Below are 15,535 nucleotides of genomic sequence, written 5' to 3' on the forward strand. Positions count from 1 at the left end.
CCTTGCCCCCATCGAGATGCAGATGGACCATGAACCCGCTCACTCATACGGCCGGACAGCCCTCTATGAACCCACGTTTCTTTTTCATTTCCTTCCCTTGAACCCCCGCTGAGTTTGTTCGTGTTGACAGATGTGCCATGTAAGATGGCGGGCTCTCTGAACTTTATAAGTCTGCTTATTGTCCGCCGCCATGGCGCTGCGCGTGACGACCTTTCTGGTGGATGGCTGAGACACTGTTGATGTCTTTCGACAACATGGACAGCTCAATCTACGAACGAGCCGACAAGGAGGAGTTTCCATATCGTGGAATGGAGCTGTTTGGCGTTCAGCTAGCCTTCATCATTGCCGCCAGTATCTTCGTCCTCGCCAGAGCGTACGTCAAAGTGTTTATAGTCAAAAGTGTGGCGGCGGATGACTGGCTCATATTCGGCGCAACGGCAAGTCTTGGTTATCGACCGCATTGTCCATATATAAGCTAACGTCACTGTCGTAGGTCGGGTACGTGGTCTACGGAGTTATCGCCATGCATGGAATCACCGAAGGCGCTACCGGTAGACATGTCACGGAACTCATCCGCTCGAAAGCCGTTATATCTTTGAGAGCTTGGTACATCTGCGAAGTCCTCTATCCCCCAATTACGCTAGCGATACGACTGTCCATCTGCGTCCTGCTTCTACGGCTCGCCGTCAACAAAGTCCACCGATGGATCATTTACGTCAACCTGGTAGTCGTCTGCATGATCTCCATCGCCTTCTTCTGCATCATGACCTTTCAGTGCAAACCGGTGTCGTATTTTTGGAAGCAGCTTGAGGGAATGAAGGGATCCTGCATCAACTACAACATCGTTCCGGATGCCGTCGTTGCCCACAGCGTCGTCTCCGCGGTATCTGACTGGGTTATGGGGTTGTTACCAATAGCCCTACTCTGGAATGTGAATCTTAACCGTCGAACCAAGGTGTTGGTAGCTGTACTTTTGAGTATGGGCATGATGTAAGTGGAAACAAAACCTGGAAGGGCTACCTCGTGGCTAATGCGTCTACAGCGCTGGTGTTGCCCTAATCATACGTATTCCTTATGTCAGGCGCCTTGCGATCTCAGCAGACTTTCTTTACGAGACAATGTAAGATCATCCGTCGATCTCTTTTGTACATGAACAAACCGCTGATGTTCTCGACAGCGACGTTGCCATCTGGAGCGTGATGGAGCCTGCACTAGGCATCATTGCCGCCTCCGTCACCAGCCTGCGACCGCTATTCCATGGTTGGGGCTTCGGCTGGAGCTCCAAGAGCAAACAGTCTCGCCCGACATATGCAGGCTGGGCAGACTCGAGCCGTCGCCCTGCACAAAACGAAACTCCCGCACCGAACACCAGGGGCACCACCTCCGAAAACTGCAGTTCCACGAATCAGACGTACGACGACCTCACGCTATCCCCTACAAGCTCTGACATAGAGCTGAACAAGACGGTTCGTGATCAGAGGCAGAGCGAGGAGCACGAGTATCCCGAATCCCGCCCATCGTCCGATCTTGGGCAGAGGAGCCATACCAATGAGACACAAACTTCATCAAGGCCAGTGATAAATGTCCGCACGACTATCAAAATCACCTCGCAGTCCATAAAGGAGGTCTTGCCAGCGAAAGACTCCGAGTCAAATGACAATGAAAAGGTACCTCGAAAGGGGGACATGCCGGCTGAGCATATTGGCCATCACCATGCCAAGTCAGAGGTGGAAAAGAATGTCTCTTATACCCGTTAATAATCTGTAGACAAAATGTAAAATCACGAGTGGAAAATTGGCGTTTGGGCAAGCTGCAGCATTGCAGCGGAAAAGCACTTACAGGAGGGGTCGGTCCTCTTATTCGGACACGGCTTGTGTATTCTAGGCGGGTATTTTGACCCAAGCTTATGACGGGCGATGACTTATGACCAGTAACACTATAAAAAGAGCCTTTTATGATTCTTGAAAAGCCGTACACAGTTGGGTCAGAGGAAATAAGGTGTACAAGCAGGGGATTTGGGATCAGTACAAAAAAACAATGGGTATCGATGTTTGAACTTGAGTATATCTAGATCACGCACGCTTGATTTCTTGCTCGCCGTGACTCAGTATCAGGCTTGATACCTAGCAGACTTTTCGGGTGAGCGTTGATGATGGGGAAGGTGCCCAGGTCTCATTGACTTGTATCATTTTTATCTGGCATTATGGAGGCCGTGACAATTGCACATCCCGCTGCTCGCCGCCTCATCTTTTCATAAGACCTACATCGCACATGCGGAAGTTGAGCACTTATTGAAGTGGTATGGTTGTGCGGTATTCTTTGATTCATAGTCTTTTTTGGGTCATCGATTCCAACGATGACCAAACAAGAAGGGCGCCATCTTGATGGTTCGTTATCTGTTAATAGGTCATTATTGAGAAGTCAAAGATGGCACTGCATCTTTATCAACATGAAGCAGGCGTCTTATGATATAATTTTTTGTCTATAAGATAGCTCTGACAAGAAATAGCGGTCGGGGAAACAGGATTCAAAAGCAAGCGATTGGCGCCCCATATCAAGATTAGACACGTAGAGAACCGACCTGTTATGACAGGTAATCCGAGTATTGAAGCTTCAGGAGAACTTGGATTCAGGATTGAAACAAAATCAGATGCGAAATGGCATCGTTGGAAGGTTTGAGTGTCTAATGTGCATCTGAAGCCCATGTCCGTAACAAATTACTGGTACTTGGGATGGCCAGTACACTAAAATGGCAAGGCAAACAGCAAAAATAATATTATTAATTCTAAATAGTCTTTGTGGCAGTTGATAAGTCACATCAGGGAAAGGATAAATGCAAACGTTTACTACCGTCGATGAGTGATTGCAGGCTGAGGCGGTTGCTACTTCGTGCTGACCACAAAGCAACCCTCACTCCTGAGAGAAAACTTACTCTGCCGCCGCCGCCACAATATCAAGTAGCACCGCCGAAGCATAACAATCAAAATCAACCTGCCAAACACGGAGATCCGACGAGCATTGACAGGGCACTACTACGCTTGAAAGCTAGCCAGAAAGCTATAGCATCTGTATGAAACCCCAATTATTTGTGGACAATTTACAGGTTCCATGTGGAGGTGGAATCAATTAGCCTATTGCGGTTTTGAACTCAATAGATTTGTAGACACGGACTAATTCGTGCCGAGGATACCATAGAGGACCTCAACTTACCACAACCATCGACTCTACTGCTCCCGTACGGTAACTCTCGTTACAGTATGTGGTGAATTTTGCCTCGTCTGAGATTTGGAATACCATCATTTCTGATCTGACAGACCAAAAGTCAAATCAAGGCTACATCAACACCCTTCGACGCTGGCCATGACAATTGAGGTTTTTATCCCCTTACGGTTGTCGCTGGCAGAACCATTTGGAGTCACGTTGCCACGTGGAACTTGAGATGAGTATACCTCACTGTTAATATACCTCTTGCCCCTTCTTTTAAACCCAAATATTCTCCCCTGCCGATTAGGGAGAATCAAGGTATCGAGCTAGACTGGAGCGGATCAAAGTTGTAGTTAGTTGCCCGCAACTCTAGATTTCCCCTGACTTTAAACTCCGCACTTCAAGGAATTGAATTAAACTGTGCCAAAGACTGTTGAAATTGCAATACGTCTTCCATTCGCGGAGCCTATCCACCCGTCGGTGTTAAGGCCCGATATCACCCTCCTTCAGGGGCCCAGCAAACTCTGCCGCGCTCCATTGACCTGATTTTCGAAACCAGTTGAGAAGACTGCCTCGGTCGTCTTTTAAATCCGAAGGGGGCCCTGCATCATGACCTTACGGAAATTCAATCCTAGAAAACGAATCCAAGAAAGACTGTAGGATAAGAAGGACCAGGCTACAGAGTTACCGGCTACCGAGCCCAGAACCCCAAATCCCCACCCCCAACTTACCCTGACCAAAGAGAAGCCAAGCCCTAGAAACTGGCCGAAAAAGCGATCGGCACCCCTCGCATGGAAGAAGCCATGGTACGGGTCAATTCGCCGGCACTCAAACTCTGAGGCTAATTGGGGAGCAGGCGTTCGAACGGTCTATCAAAGTGTTCGTTGAGGAGGGCACACGGAGCAATTGGTGGTCTAGCCGTGGGGTAATAGGGAAAGTAGAGAATGCTCTGCGCCAAAAACGAGAAGAAAAAAACCAAAACCCCCCACGAGAAAACAAACGAGGCATTAGGATTAGAATGTGTGCGCGATGTAAGAGATGTGTTGCATGTAATGCGCGATTCTTGAGTAGTGTGTCTCCTTCCTTTCTTCCTCAACGACCCATATATATCGCCGGTCCCGGAGCCGTTCAATGACCGGCTATTAAATAAGTCGCCGGCGCTGCAGACGCACACTGGCCCCCCCCCCCCCCCCCCCCCACATCTCCGCGCCGGCGCCCGCGGTACATGTCAACCAGCCAGCGATCTGTCACCACCACAGCATGAAACCACACGACGGTCTGACCATCTACAGCAAAAAACTTAACACGCCAAAACCACTTGAATGTTAACTTGTCAAACCCTCATCCCCACGACGAACCATCCGCCCTGAAAACATCATCCCCTCGCAGACTACAGGTCGGTCCAAACTCGTACCGGAGCAGTGGTCTCACTGGCATAAACCTCATTTGCACGCAAGCTTTTCCCTGTCTCTGTACGACGCCTCCAAACACAAGGCAGACAAAAGTGTCAGAACCGTCAGCCCCAGACTACTCCATCAACCTTTTTCCATCGCACGCAAACTTGCCGTAGATTCCGACCCTTGTCTGAAAAGAAGTGCCCCTGCAAAACTAGTGAAATTACCCAGCGCAAACTTTGAAAAACCCCCAAAATTCTAAATCAGTCTCCATGGAACAAACCCCCACCCCGGCTCGACGTCACCGGCCGAATAGACGGAGAAGAGAGAGAGAGGAGAGAGAAAACGGAACGAAACGGCCGTGGTTCCTCCGAACCGTCGTCCACTCTCCCATCTCAACGTTTCATCATCGCGCTGTCATGGACCTTGAAGAACGCACAAACAGGCACTGTCCCTGCTGACGTCCGCATCCAGCATCCAGCATCCACACACCACCAACCGGAAATCTCCGGACGCGAGGAATCGTTCGCAACGGTCCCGCGGGCGGACGACGCTTTCTTTGCCAAGGGACAAGATGGCTGCTGTCATTTGACTTTGACCCCCGTTTCCTGTCGCTCTTATATGTTCCCTGCAATATGTGCTGGCCGCCGGGTAGTAGATGGCAGCATTGGGACAACCTCACTTTGGACGCAGATACCGACGTCTTGGCTTGACACATTGTGATAAACGTCATCCATTGACCTAGATCCCCGTCAATGCGACGTTGTACCTGCTTTGGTGTTTGTTGCTCGCGAGGACCTTATCCGAGCACCGATGCGCATACGTATCCTTTGGTACTTGGCATCTTTTGAGGCTCATAGAGTTCACGCTAGTCAACACAGTGCAATACTCGTTAACAAAATGGTAAGTCAACTTTTGTCAATTACCCGTCTAATCCTGGTATCATCTAAAACTGTGACCAAAGGAACGTATGTACAGGTTGAAAATATGCTCTGCCATATTCCGCACTGGATTCGGCCTTGCTCATTAGGTGTAAAGGTGGAAAAGAACTCAGAACCCTCCTAGATACCTTGCTCAGGTACCTTTAATAAAATCCGCATAACGTATGTCGTTTAGCCGCAAATGAAACAGAGAAGAAAATGTTTGGTGAGAAGCAAAATCAGTTGTCAATTCGCTTTCGAGTACTCGATGAACTTGTTTCATAGCGCGAACATGACGACACCGAAAGCCGCAACTAGCAGAGAGAAGGAGGCACCACTCGTAGAGGCAGCTCCGGGGAAAGGAACCGTGCCGGGAGGCTTTGTCGATGTGGGGGCGGGGACGGCACCGGTGCCTGCAATGGTCGTGGTGGTGCAGTTGCTGTGGGGAGCATCGGGCTTGGAAATGAGCTTGAAGTTTGCGCAGCTGATGCGGGTCTTGTTGGCGAAGTGGAAGACGAAGCTGCGGTTGCCGAAGAAGGAGCCAGGACCCTCAACGATGGACAAGTAGGGGTCGACATAGGTCTGCTCGAAGCCATCGACAGCGACAGAGCCGTGCTTGCCGCTCAGGTCACCAGTTTGGCAAGTCTCTGGCTTGGACGAGTCGCAAGGAGTAGCCTCGCCACGGATGAAAGGGTCATGATGAGCGAGAGTCTTGGTGCAGTTGCCATCGGCGGGGACAGGGTCGACGTGGAGATGGTAGGCTGGAGGTTGTCAGATGCTGGTCGTGATGTGTGGGCATAGTTCATGAGCTTACTGAATGGGCCACCCTCCTCGGGGAGGTTGGAAAACTTGACCTTGAACTGGACACCTTTTCCGTCCGGCGCAGACAAGGCAACGATGGATCCCTTAACGTTACCGTCAAGAGAGCCAGCCTTGAAGAAAGGCTGCTCAGGCAGGACGGCCTCGTAGACATAACCAGGAGGGTTGCTAACAACGGTGGCGTCACCGAGCTCCTATTTTTAAGAATGTGAGAATCGACGGCGGACACGATGACCAAGTAGAACATACGCCAGTGGTTTGGGCGGCAACACGGCCAAGAGCCGCTGCGGCGATGATGGAGAGAATCGACTGAGAGCGCATTGTGACCTCGTGTGATATATTCAGGTACGTGAAAGATAGGCTGTTGTGGAGAAGTGGACAGAATTGTTGATCAAGACCGATTGTAAGACGAGAGCCCTGGCGGAATCGAAGGATTTAAGGGGAAATATTTTTCTCGAAGAAGAAGGGACTACTAGGTTGGCCTACCCGAGATGGAAGGTCGATTGTGTGGTAAGGAACGGAGGTCGAAACCGGAACTCTAATGGATAGATCTGCAGTAAACAAGTGAAGGTATTGGGCTACGGTCCTTATATGGTCCACACAAGAGATTTTGGTCAGGTTGGGTCTAGCGACGATCGAATGTCGACGACGCTTGGCACATATGTACTTGTTGACGACAGGGCTAGCACACCTGTCCAGGTTACGCCCTTTCAGGTTAATCAAAGAAAGGAACGGGAGCCAGAAGGAGCAAGAACAACATCGGATGCTCTGATCCATCGTATACGGATGGGGTCAACGGCACCTAGCCGTCGACAAGCAAACAAGCCTCTCGCAAGGTACGTACCGGCGGCACCTTTGCTGTTCAGGGGTTGACCTTGTGCCTGTTCTGTGTGACGGGGGGGTTAAAGAAGAGATGATGGAGGGGGGCAGGAGGTAGGAGGCAGGGGACAAGGGTGTTTGGTGGCGGGGAGTCTGCCGTTGGTGTTGCTGCTTCTCTGCAGGTGTTTAGTCGAAAGGTAACGGCATAGCTCACGGCCTGAAAGCCCTGCATGCTTTTTTTGCGGTAAGGCCGGGTCACCAACCAAAGCCTGGGCGTTGTGGCCGTCCAGCCGTAAATGACGAGAAGAAAGCGCACAGAAGACACCGAAAACCTGCCAGACAAAAACGTCAAATGCGAGAGGGAAGGGAAGTTTGCGCCAGGAGTCATGATGACAAGCAAATCTGTTGGGCCCCGGCAGACGGGCCAGGGGATTTGGATCTGGGCTGCATATCGGAACCTTGTACAAAAACAAAATAAGCGGCTGGCTGTGTCTGACTCTGTTTCTTCTTAGCACAGCGCCAGTCACCTGGGGGGGATGCCTGTTGTTCCCTCCCTACCAATCGGAATGAAATAGTGGACATCTAAGAAACGTGCCAATACGGCGAACCGAAGTGAAAATAGCCGCCTGAAGCAAAATCCAGGGTGATGGGGTCAATCACACACTATGTAATTGGGGAACAGAATGAAGACGCCATGCGACGCCTCAGCATGCCGCAGCATGCAGCGTAGTTTTTTTTCCATTTTTTTTTTTTATGACAAGGCGAGGCAAGCCAAACAAACAGCCTATACTGGCTGCAGTAGTAGAGGCCCCCTTGAAACCAACCTCCATAATACCCAGCCTTTTGTTTCCTTACCTACCTATCTAGGACAAATGATATTGTTGGTTGGGCCTGGTGCTTCGATTTGCAAGCCTTTTCGTCGACGTCAGCACAGGGCAGAACACAACGCCGAGAATGTCGCTTAGACGCCGAGGCCGCATTGGTGTGAGATGATGGATGGGCAGTGCTGGTGGTGGGCTGCCTACTATACACGATGATGAATGAATTTGGTGTCAGGATGGGTGCGAGGAGTGGAATGGGAGTCGAGATTAGAGTATGAGTGGAGCCGCAGTGGGATCCCGAGGCCTCGCTTCAGGCCACTATGGGCTGTGGGCCAGTGACTGCGACCTGACAGCGCCCAGCGTCTCCAATGCTCCTAACGCCCCCAAGTTGGTCTTCTCTGCCCTATGATCTATGATCCTCGTCACTCCCCCGGCCCTCGGACCCCAAAAAAAGCGAACAGCGGGACACTGCAAAAGACGGCCGCCAGAGCCCCTCAATGACCGGCAACTAATGCGAATCAAGGCACACTCCAGGACTATTCGCTGTATCCAAAGTGCACTGTCTCGCCCGCTCTGATGCGTCTGTCATCTTGTTAGCACAGGGAATCTTTAATGGCGTGTTTTGAATAGCAACGTTTTTCTGCAAGGTGCCGTATTCGTCTTGCCCTTTTGCAACTGGCAAGGAGCCCTTCGAACCCATGAACCTGGTCATTCTAGCAATAACCGGTAGGACGAACGAAGGAATACGGCTATGGCTTAACGAAATGTGTTCATCGGTGCCAGTGCCAACCCTGGGAACTTTGTCTACCAAATCGACCACAATTTCCCACCCTATTCGCAATTAGGCTTCCTTCTTCCCTTCCCATGGCGTTTCATAAAGCCCCTTACAGGAACTGCAGTTTGGCGGGCACAACTCGTGCGATGATGCCTGGTTAACCATGTGGCATATTCTGTCCACGTTGATTGCCGTTGTCTCGCAGAACTACCAACGCCCAGTCTTGGAAACCACCGTACCTAGTACCAAGAAAGATGACATGGTTCCCTTTTCGGTACGGAAATCCGCATCGAAGTCACTATGCGGAATCCTACTCATGTCACCGTCATGGCCCGGTCATACTTCCCGCCCCAATATCGATGATGAAAGGCACACCTGTGCAGTATGCTGGCTGGGCGTAGTCGCAAACATATTGGTGACAGCCAGTCATTTTGGCCGGTGTCACACGTAATGAATGCATTCCGTCGCCTGATTTGTTTCTCCGGATGTACATCCAGTGCAACCTTACCAATGTTTCTCGATATGTGTCGCATCCTAATTATCAAATGGCTTGCCCCTTCTCCCTGTCACACCCGTCCGGCGTCCGGCTTTGGTTGGCCAGCGACTAAAAGTGCCACTCCCAGCCGACAGGCAGCGTTGCTAGCGCTGACCACATAGAAAAGCCCCCAGCGCCAGTGCCTTGCAGATCGCTTACGATTCCGTTGACTTCGATTGATTGAGTTCCCATCCCCCTGGCAGCAGCCGTGGGGTCGTCACTAGTGCGTCTCGGTCTCACTTTTTCTACTAACCTTGTCTCCCAAGAAGCTCTGATTCCGAGGTGACGGGCACATGTAGACAGTAAATGGAATCTACGGGTACCCTAGGATCGTCTATAGGATTGGCGATGTGATTACGGATAGGCAACACCTGAACTGGGTCCCTCGGCTAGCCAGTAAAGTGGTTCTAGCTGAGTTGGAAAGATATCCCAGCTCCGGACAGCATGGAACCCAGGCGTTCTCAAAATGCCCAATCTCTCTTCAGGGGGCCAATCCGTCGTCCTATGTCAGACCCCCCTATGACACCTTTCATCCTGCAACTGTGACGGGCAATCATCTGGTGAAGTGACCAGAGCCACCATGGCATCACTTTCGCCAGAACCTCGCCCTAGCGTCAGGACGAACACCAAAAAAAAAAATGAGGTGGTTTCCGCCAAAGCCGGAAGAGAACTTTCCTTTTTGGGGGGCTCATTTGCGAAGTCGCAGAGCAAACTTGTGTGTAAGAGGCTCTGCGTAATGTCAGTGCTTTCGAGAGACGGCTAATAGATACCCACCGTGTCCGTTACCGTGCACCGTTTGATATGCCAGTTACCCATTTAGCCATAACGCAGTTTCAACATGTCCAAGTGTTCATCGCTTGGGCAGCTTTTCCAGCAGGCCTATCCTAGAGAAGTCGACACGCTTGCTCTGTGAAAGACACCGTACCTAGCTAGCATCCTGACTTTGGGCGACCTGCATCGTTCATTGCTGTCAAGCGCCCAGACTGAACGGCCATCTCTTGGCATTCGATCTTTCTCCTTAAGCTTCTTTTCTTTCCTTTGACCGACCTGTCCGTCAATGAACGTCACGGTCCGTAAACTCCATGCTAGAGTCCGTTGGGCGTTGACCAGGGCGCACTGGACGTTTGACTGGGCACTCAACACTGGCGTCAGCCAGATGACCCGTGATTCTAGCTTGGATAGCGTAGAGGGCCCAAGTCTGTTATGCCGAAATGCGTTCTACTTCAACAAAATTTCCCAGGGCTTCTCGCGAGAGACGATCCTGCCGAGGAGTTATTGTACACTGCGCTGTCGGCTCGTATTGAGTTGAACTCAGGACGAGAGTTGGTGTTTCAGGCGCTGGTGCCGGGTAGTGGAAACAGCTGGTTGAAATGGGGCAATACGAAAAAGACCCCTATCGTACCGTTTCTGTCGTGCATCTCCGAGCCTGACCTGAAGCGACTATAATTCACAGTTCAAAAAATCCACCGAGTGCGCAAGTTGACTAGTGAACACCGCGAGTCGGCAACAGAGCTGATTCAGGTGAAGGTTCAGAAGTTCGTTGGAACAACCAGTGTCGGGCAGTCATGAACTTTGAGAAACCCTCGAGTCAAGACAGTAGATCACCGCAAGGAAGAAGTCAAACTGATTCTCGAAGTTCGCAATACGTGCACAGATAGACCGGCTTCTATCGGCGCCGAACTCCTTCCTCTAGTTTGCGACATACATATATCGGATTGCGATGTAAGATAGAGGCCCGGGCGGGATCGCGGCGCGGTCTGGTTGTGTCCACCGGAGATACGGATCCAACCCTTCCGAAGTGTGGCTGGAGCTCTTCGAATGTGGCTGATGCATGTCATAACAACCGGGGCCGGCAGCCTAGGAAATAAGGCATTACTATTGGACGTCACCGAATGGATGTGGAGCTTGGCGAGACAGGAGCAATAGCACCGACCTGCCGCATCAGCCTCATCATCGCCAACATTAACGAACATCGCCTTGCTCATCAAGGCACGACAAGCCCGCATCACCTTTCTCATCGACCTCGAACCGGGAGGGCAACGCCCCCGTCACATACCGCAATCATGAAGCCCGTCGTTAGTGCCATGCAAGCATGGCAATGGTATGTCCCTCTCCCGGAGACTTGAACCCTCCCCAGGGAACCCACGAAACTGACAGCTCGGCACCGCCCTTCAGCACCGTCATCTCCGTTTTCGCGATCATCATCCTCGGCGTTCTCAGCATTCTCTTCAACAAGAACCACCCCGAGCTCGTCGGCGGCACGGATGACCCCGAGAATGGCCCTGCCGTCGCAAGCACTCTCTTCGTCGCCGTGCTCGTCTACATTGTATGTCGAACCCCGCTGCCCGATGATTTCAGACAGACGAGGCCACTCAATTGCCGAATACTGACCGTGCGGGCTCGCAACAGGGTTTCTTCGTTTTCTGCGGCCTCCAGGGCCTGCTCCACATCCGCGAGAATCGACGGGGAGCGATCGCGTTGCAATGATTCAGAAGAGGGGGAAGAGCAGTGTATGGCATCAAAAGACATTACGGTTTCCTGGCGTTCGGCATCATGTTGGAATTATCTTTGCACCGCAGGCCTCGAGCCTGTGTTCGAATCGTGGGAGGGGTACCATCTTCGGGAGAGGTTTGGTCAGAGGGTCCAGTAAGGGGGGAGGCTTGAGGAGTAGCGCTTCATCAAGTGGAGGAAAAGGGCCCAATGTACGAAAGGATTGTTAGAGGCTCTGTTTGAGTCACGCATATAATAAGCAAGCACGATTTGTCTACAGCCTCCACGTCAAGAAGTCGTATTACCGGTACGTTCTATTGGCACGGATTTGGATTGCACCCGGAACCACGGCAAGTGACAACAGACTTGGTGATATCCTAGGCTCATGATTGCAACAACCAAAAGATAGTGCTATGGACGAAATCAAGACCTCAGGTCATCGGCGGTTATGCTCAAATTTCTGAGACAGTCGCGGGCAGCATCACGCTTAGACACCTCACGATATAATCAACTACAATCCCCCCTCTTAGCACATACGACCATACCCACTGGAAAACTCGGGATCCCGTCCGCTCTCCCATAGATAAGCCAGTGAGGGCCGGATTAGTAGTTGGGTCGGTGACGACCAGCGAATACCTGGTGTTGTATGTTTTTTTGGTTGAACATCATCATGCTTTTTCGTTGGGTTGGCCACGATATGACCAGTCTTAGGGAAAGAAGAAAGGTTCAGACGTTCATCGCCAAGCTGTACTTTGCTTCGTCAATATCTTTGCGCAACCTTTTGGAGCCTTCTGATTCTTTACTTGTCTTTTCAAGCAACTGCGAATTTCTAACGTAATGATTGTGTTCTGTCTCCAAAGCAAGGCACTCGAATTCAGATATTGTTAGATATATTGCAAACACGTCTCTTTCGCTATTACTAAGGTATCTAAGTAGTAGCCGTATACTCATTCAGTCGTTATGCGTTAGCTTCGAAGTATATCTCTGATGCGCACCCCTCATCGTACACAAATTCCTAAACCAAAATCTACATGCTTGCCTAGCACAATCTCAATCTTCTTCAAGTGAGCTGGACCCCAATCTCGACTTCATGTCGTCTATATCAAATCCACATCCAGGGGAGTAGCCCCCTTATCTATGAGGAGGCTCTGGTGCGACAGGTGGTGGAGGTGCCTCCCTGCCCGGCCCGCGATTGCGATGAGACTGGGATCTTTGCGATCTCACATTCGGCGGGTTTCTCTCCTCATCAAAATAATCATCTTGGTGCCCAGAGCCGGGTTGCCTGTTGATCCCGGCATGGTTGATCGAAACTCTTCGTGATGGACGGGCATTTACCCCCATGTCCTGGAAGGTTCCGCCATTTCCACCACTCATGTAATCGGCGCCCCGCGTGTCAGTCCTGGTAGGAGAAACGCCTGTGTTGCCCGCGATATGAACAGAGCTTCGAGGCTGGCCATTTCTCTGGCTAGCAGTATTCGACTCCCGCTCATCGTTACCTTCGGCACGGGGTCTACGCCTAGGTGGCCTGCCCACCCAGTCAGCGTCAGTGGTTTGCGGTCTAAATGATGCTCGACCAGGACCTGGCGGTGCACGAGAGTCAAAACCATTATAGTCTGGTCGCCCTTGGCTCAAGTTTGGTGCACTCGACGGCTCGAACATCTCTCTACCATAGGCGTCAGTCGGCCGAGCGTTTGGGTATCTCGAAAGAGGATCTCTGTCAGCGTATCCATCAGTGGCGGATCTTGGTACGGACAATCTGGAAGCTGGGCCATAGACGACCGATTCTGCTTCGTCAAGACTTCTCAGCGCCACCTCTAAGCCAGCGTTGAATGCCCTTCGTAGGTTTTCTGAGTCGGTTCGGCCGCTCATTGTCGATCTTCGATCGGATTCCATCTTCTCCCTATACGTATCACCCTGCCTACTTGGCGTTGAGCCCTGGTACGATGACCGAAGCTCACTTTGCCGTCTTCCATTCCTAAACTTGTCAAGTTCTTGTTGATATGAGTCCTGATATCCCTCTTCTCTTCCACTCCAAGGTGTTGGACCATCCTGAACAGAACGCGCAGGCGTAGTGTACGGTCTGTTTTCATATTCTGATCTTCCCACCCCCCAACCAGGCTCTGATTGTATTTCTGTGTCTCTAAGTAAGAAACTTTGTCGCAACTCGTCAAATCCAAATTTCATCCTCTCCAACTCACGCCGTAGCAGGTCGATTTCCTTCGTTGCAGCTGCTTCCCGCTCGGCCGCTTCTTGCGCCTGTTCTCTCAAGGTAATTTGTCTGGTCCTTTCTTGTTCTCGTTCCAGAGCTTCCAGTCTCTTTTGCAAATCTTGCTCTCGGCGAGACGGCCTAATCCTTGGTTGAAGTGGTTGTGGCTTGGGCCGGCTATTGTGTGTGGGATCGTATGACGGCATACTTCGTGGTTGAAGGGGTACATAATCCTCATAATATTCCTCCTCTTCGTTCGGATATACTGTTGGATGTGGCACAGGTGTAGAATTGCCGAAAGGATTGGGTTGGAAGTAGCCGCTAGGAGGCCCTGGAGGTGGCGGCACATTTTTGGCATAGTGACTATGGGGATTGCCGTTCCACACGTTCGGCGGCGGGTATGGATTGGAAGGGGGCGGATATGCAGGAGGAGTCGGGCTCATGAAGTTACCTCCTTGGGGGTAGGCATTTATATCCGTGGGATAAGGGGCGAAGGGTGAATGAAGGTGTTGGCTTGGATGCTGTGGGATAAAAGGGTTGCTTTGGTTGCTTTGAGGTTGCGGGTTAAGAGAGACTGGCCTGTAAGAAGGATTATATCGATCTGGGTGACTGTAAGAGTATCCCCGGGGTCTAAACGGAACAGCTTGTCCACCTGAGTTCCGCGAGTAACGGCCGGTACGATTATCGTCCAGTTCAACGTGGGGCCGGGGGTGAGTGTTGCGAGAGACCGGGTTCTGAGATTGGGACTGTCCAAATCCACGATCTACGAAATGTGGCCTCGGTCTCTGATGAGTTCTCGTCTCCTGCCCCGGTTCCTCATCGCTCCAATCTTCGCTATCTCTGAAAAAGCTTCCATTGTCGGATACGTCGCTATCCTCTTCGCCGTCTATGCTTTGAGTCCGAGGGGTGTAAGGCAGTGCTCTCTGGGCTGCTCGATTCATCATGTAGTTGAACTACAACGTGGGCCCGATCAACAGGGTCTGTTGTCGCTAATACCGAGTTCGAACCCAATGTTGTACGTGTTTCTCAACGTCGGTTTGCGACGCACTTCTTTACAAGCGAGGTTGACAGTTTGTGGTTGGACAGTAGGACACAAGTCTTACGCCCATGTCGTGATATCTGGCTTGTAAGCGGGAATTTGCGCACGAAAGTTTCGAGAACTCGATTGCTTCAATTTGGGCGTTCAACTTCCGTTCTATGAGCTTGCAACTGCCAGCCACATTCCGATCTCCTCCAATTGGCAAGAGGAAGGTCTGGGCCGTTCATGCAGCTCTGTTCAATCAGACTACCCCGCTCCCCCTCTGTTCTTAGAGTATTAATACAACCTGGAAGCAGGCTGTGAGGCAACCTCTGCACCCATTTGCCTGGCGGTGCGCCTAGCTAGTGGGAGCCTGCCTGCTGCCAAAACCGCTCGTATGCCATCCCCACTCCACCCAGGAGGCAGCTGAACTAGCATCACAAGTCCCCTTCCTTATCTCCAGGGCCTGCGCTAGCGACGCTGATTTGTGGTTAGCGATTGCGATCCGGGTCTTGCATAGCCCTCCCATAGCCA

At 51.3% G+C, this 15,535-nt stretch overlaps 4 protein-coding genes across 4 annotated transcripts, besides 1 other annotated feature; 2 read left to right on the forward strand and 2 right to left on the reverse strand.

The window, feature by feature from the left end:
- Positions 1-254: 254 nt before the first annotated feature.
- On the forward strand, positions 255-1,757 carry CTRU02_205944 (uncharacterized protein; the record flags this gene model as incomplete). The annotated part of the gene is made up of 4 exons (XM_036723018.2): positions 255-437; positions 494-990; positions 1,043-1,120; positions 1,178-1,757. 4 exons carry the CDS (start codon positions 255-257, stop codon positions 1,755-1,757), a joined length of 1,338 nt encoding a protein of 445 aa, XP_036585316.2.
- A 4,040-nt stretch (positions 1,758-5,797) lies between these two features.
- On the reverse strand, positions 5,798-6,658 carry CTRU02_205945 (superoxide dismutase; the record flags this gene model as incomplete). The annotated part of the gene is made up of 3 exons (XM_036723019.1): positions 5,798-6,279; positions 6,333-6,531; positions 6,587-6,658. 3 exons carry the CDS (start codon positions 6,656-6,658, stop codon positions 5,798-5,800), a joined length of 753 nt encoding a protein of 250 aa, XP_036585317.1.
- A 4,521-nt stretch (positions 6,659-11,179) lies between these two features.
- Positions 11,180-11,774, forward strand: CTRU02_205946 (uncharacterized protein; the record flags this gene model as incomplete). Its single annotated transcript, XM_070204637.1, has 3 exons — positions 11,180-11,388; positions 11,463-11,613; positions 11,697-11,774. 3 exons carry the CDS (start codon positions 11,180-11,182, stop codon positions 11,772-11,774), a joined length of 438 nt encoding a protein of 145 aa, XP_070061741.1.
- A 455-nt stretch (positions 11,775-12,229) lies between these two features.
- Positions 12,230-12,358: a sequence feature (Protein overlapping with rRNA (CTRU02_205947, KAL0939337.1) was converted to a misc_feature.).
- A 550-nt stretch (positions 12,359-12,908) lies between these two features.
- On the reverse strand, positions 12,909-14,924 carry CTRU02_205948 (uncharacterized protein; the record flags this gene model as incomplete). The annotated part of the gene is made up of 1 exon (XM_036723021.1): positions 12,909-14,924. One exon carries the CDS (start codon positions 14,922-14,924, stop codon positions 12,909-12,911), a length of 2,016 nt encoding a protein of 671 aa, XP_036585319.1.
- Between the last annotated feature and the right edge of the window lie 611 nt (positions 14,925-15,535).

The sequence above is a fragment of the Colletotrichum truncatum genome (genome assembly GCF_014235925.2).
Source record: "Colletotrichum truncatum strain CMES1059 chromosome Unknown Contig_0003, whole genome shotgun sequence".
Lineage (NCBI taxonomy): Eukaryota > Fungi > Ascomycota > Sordariomycetes > Glomerellales > Glomerellaceae > Colletotrichum > Colletotrichum truncatum.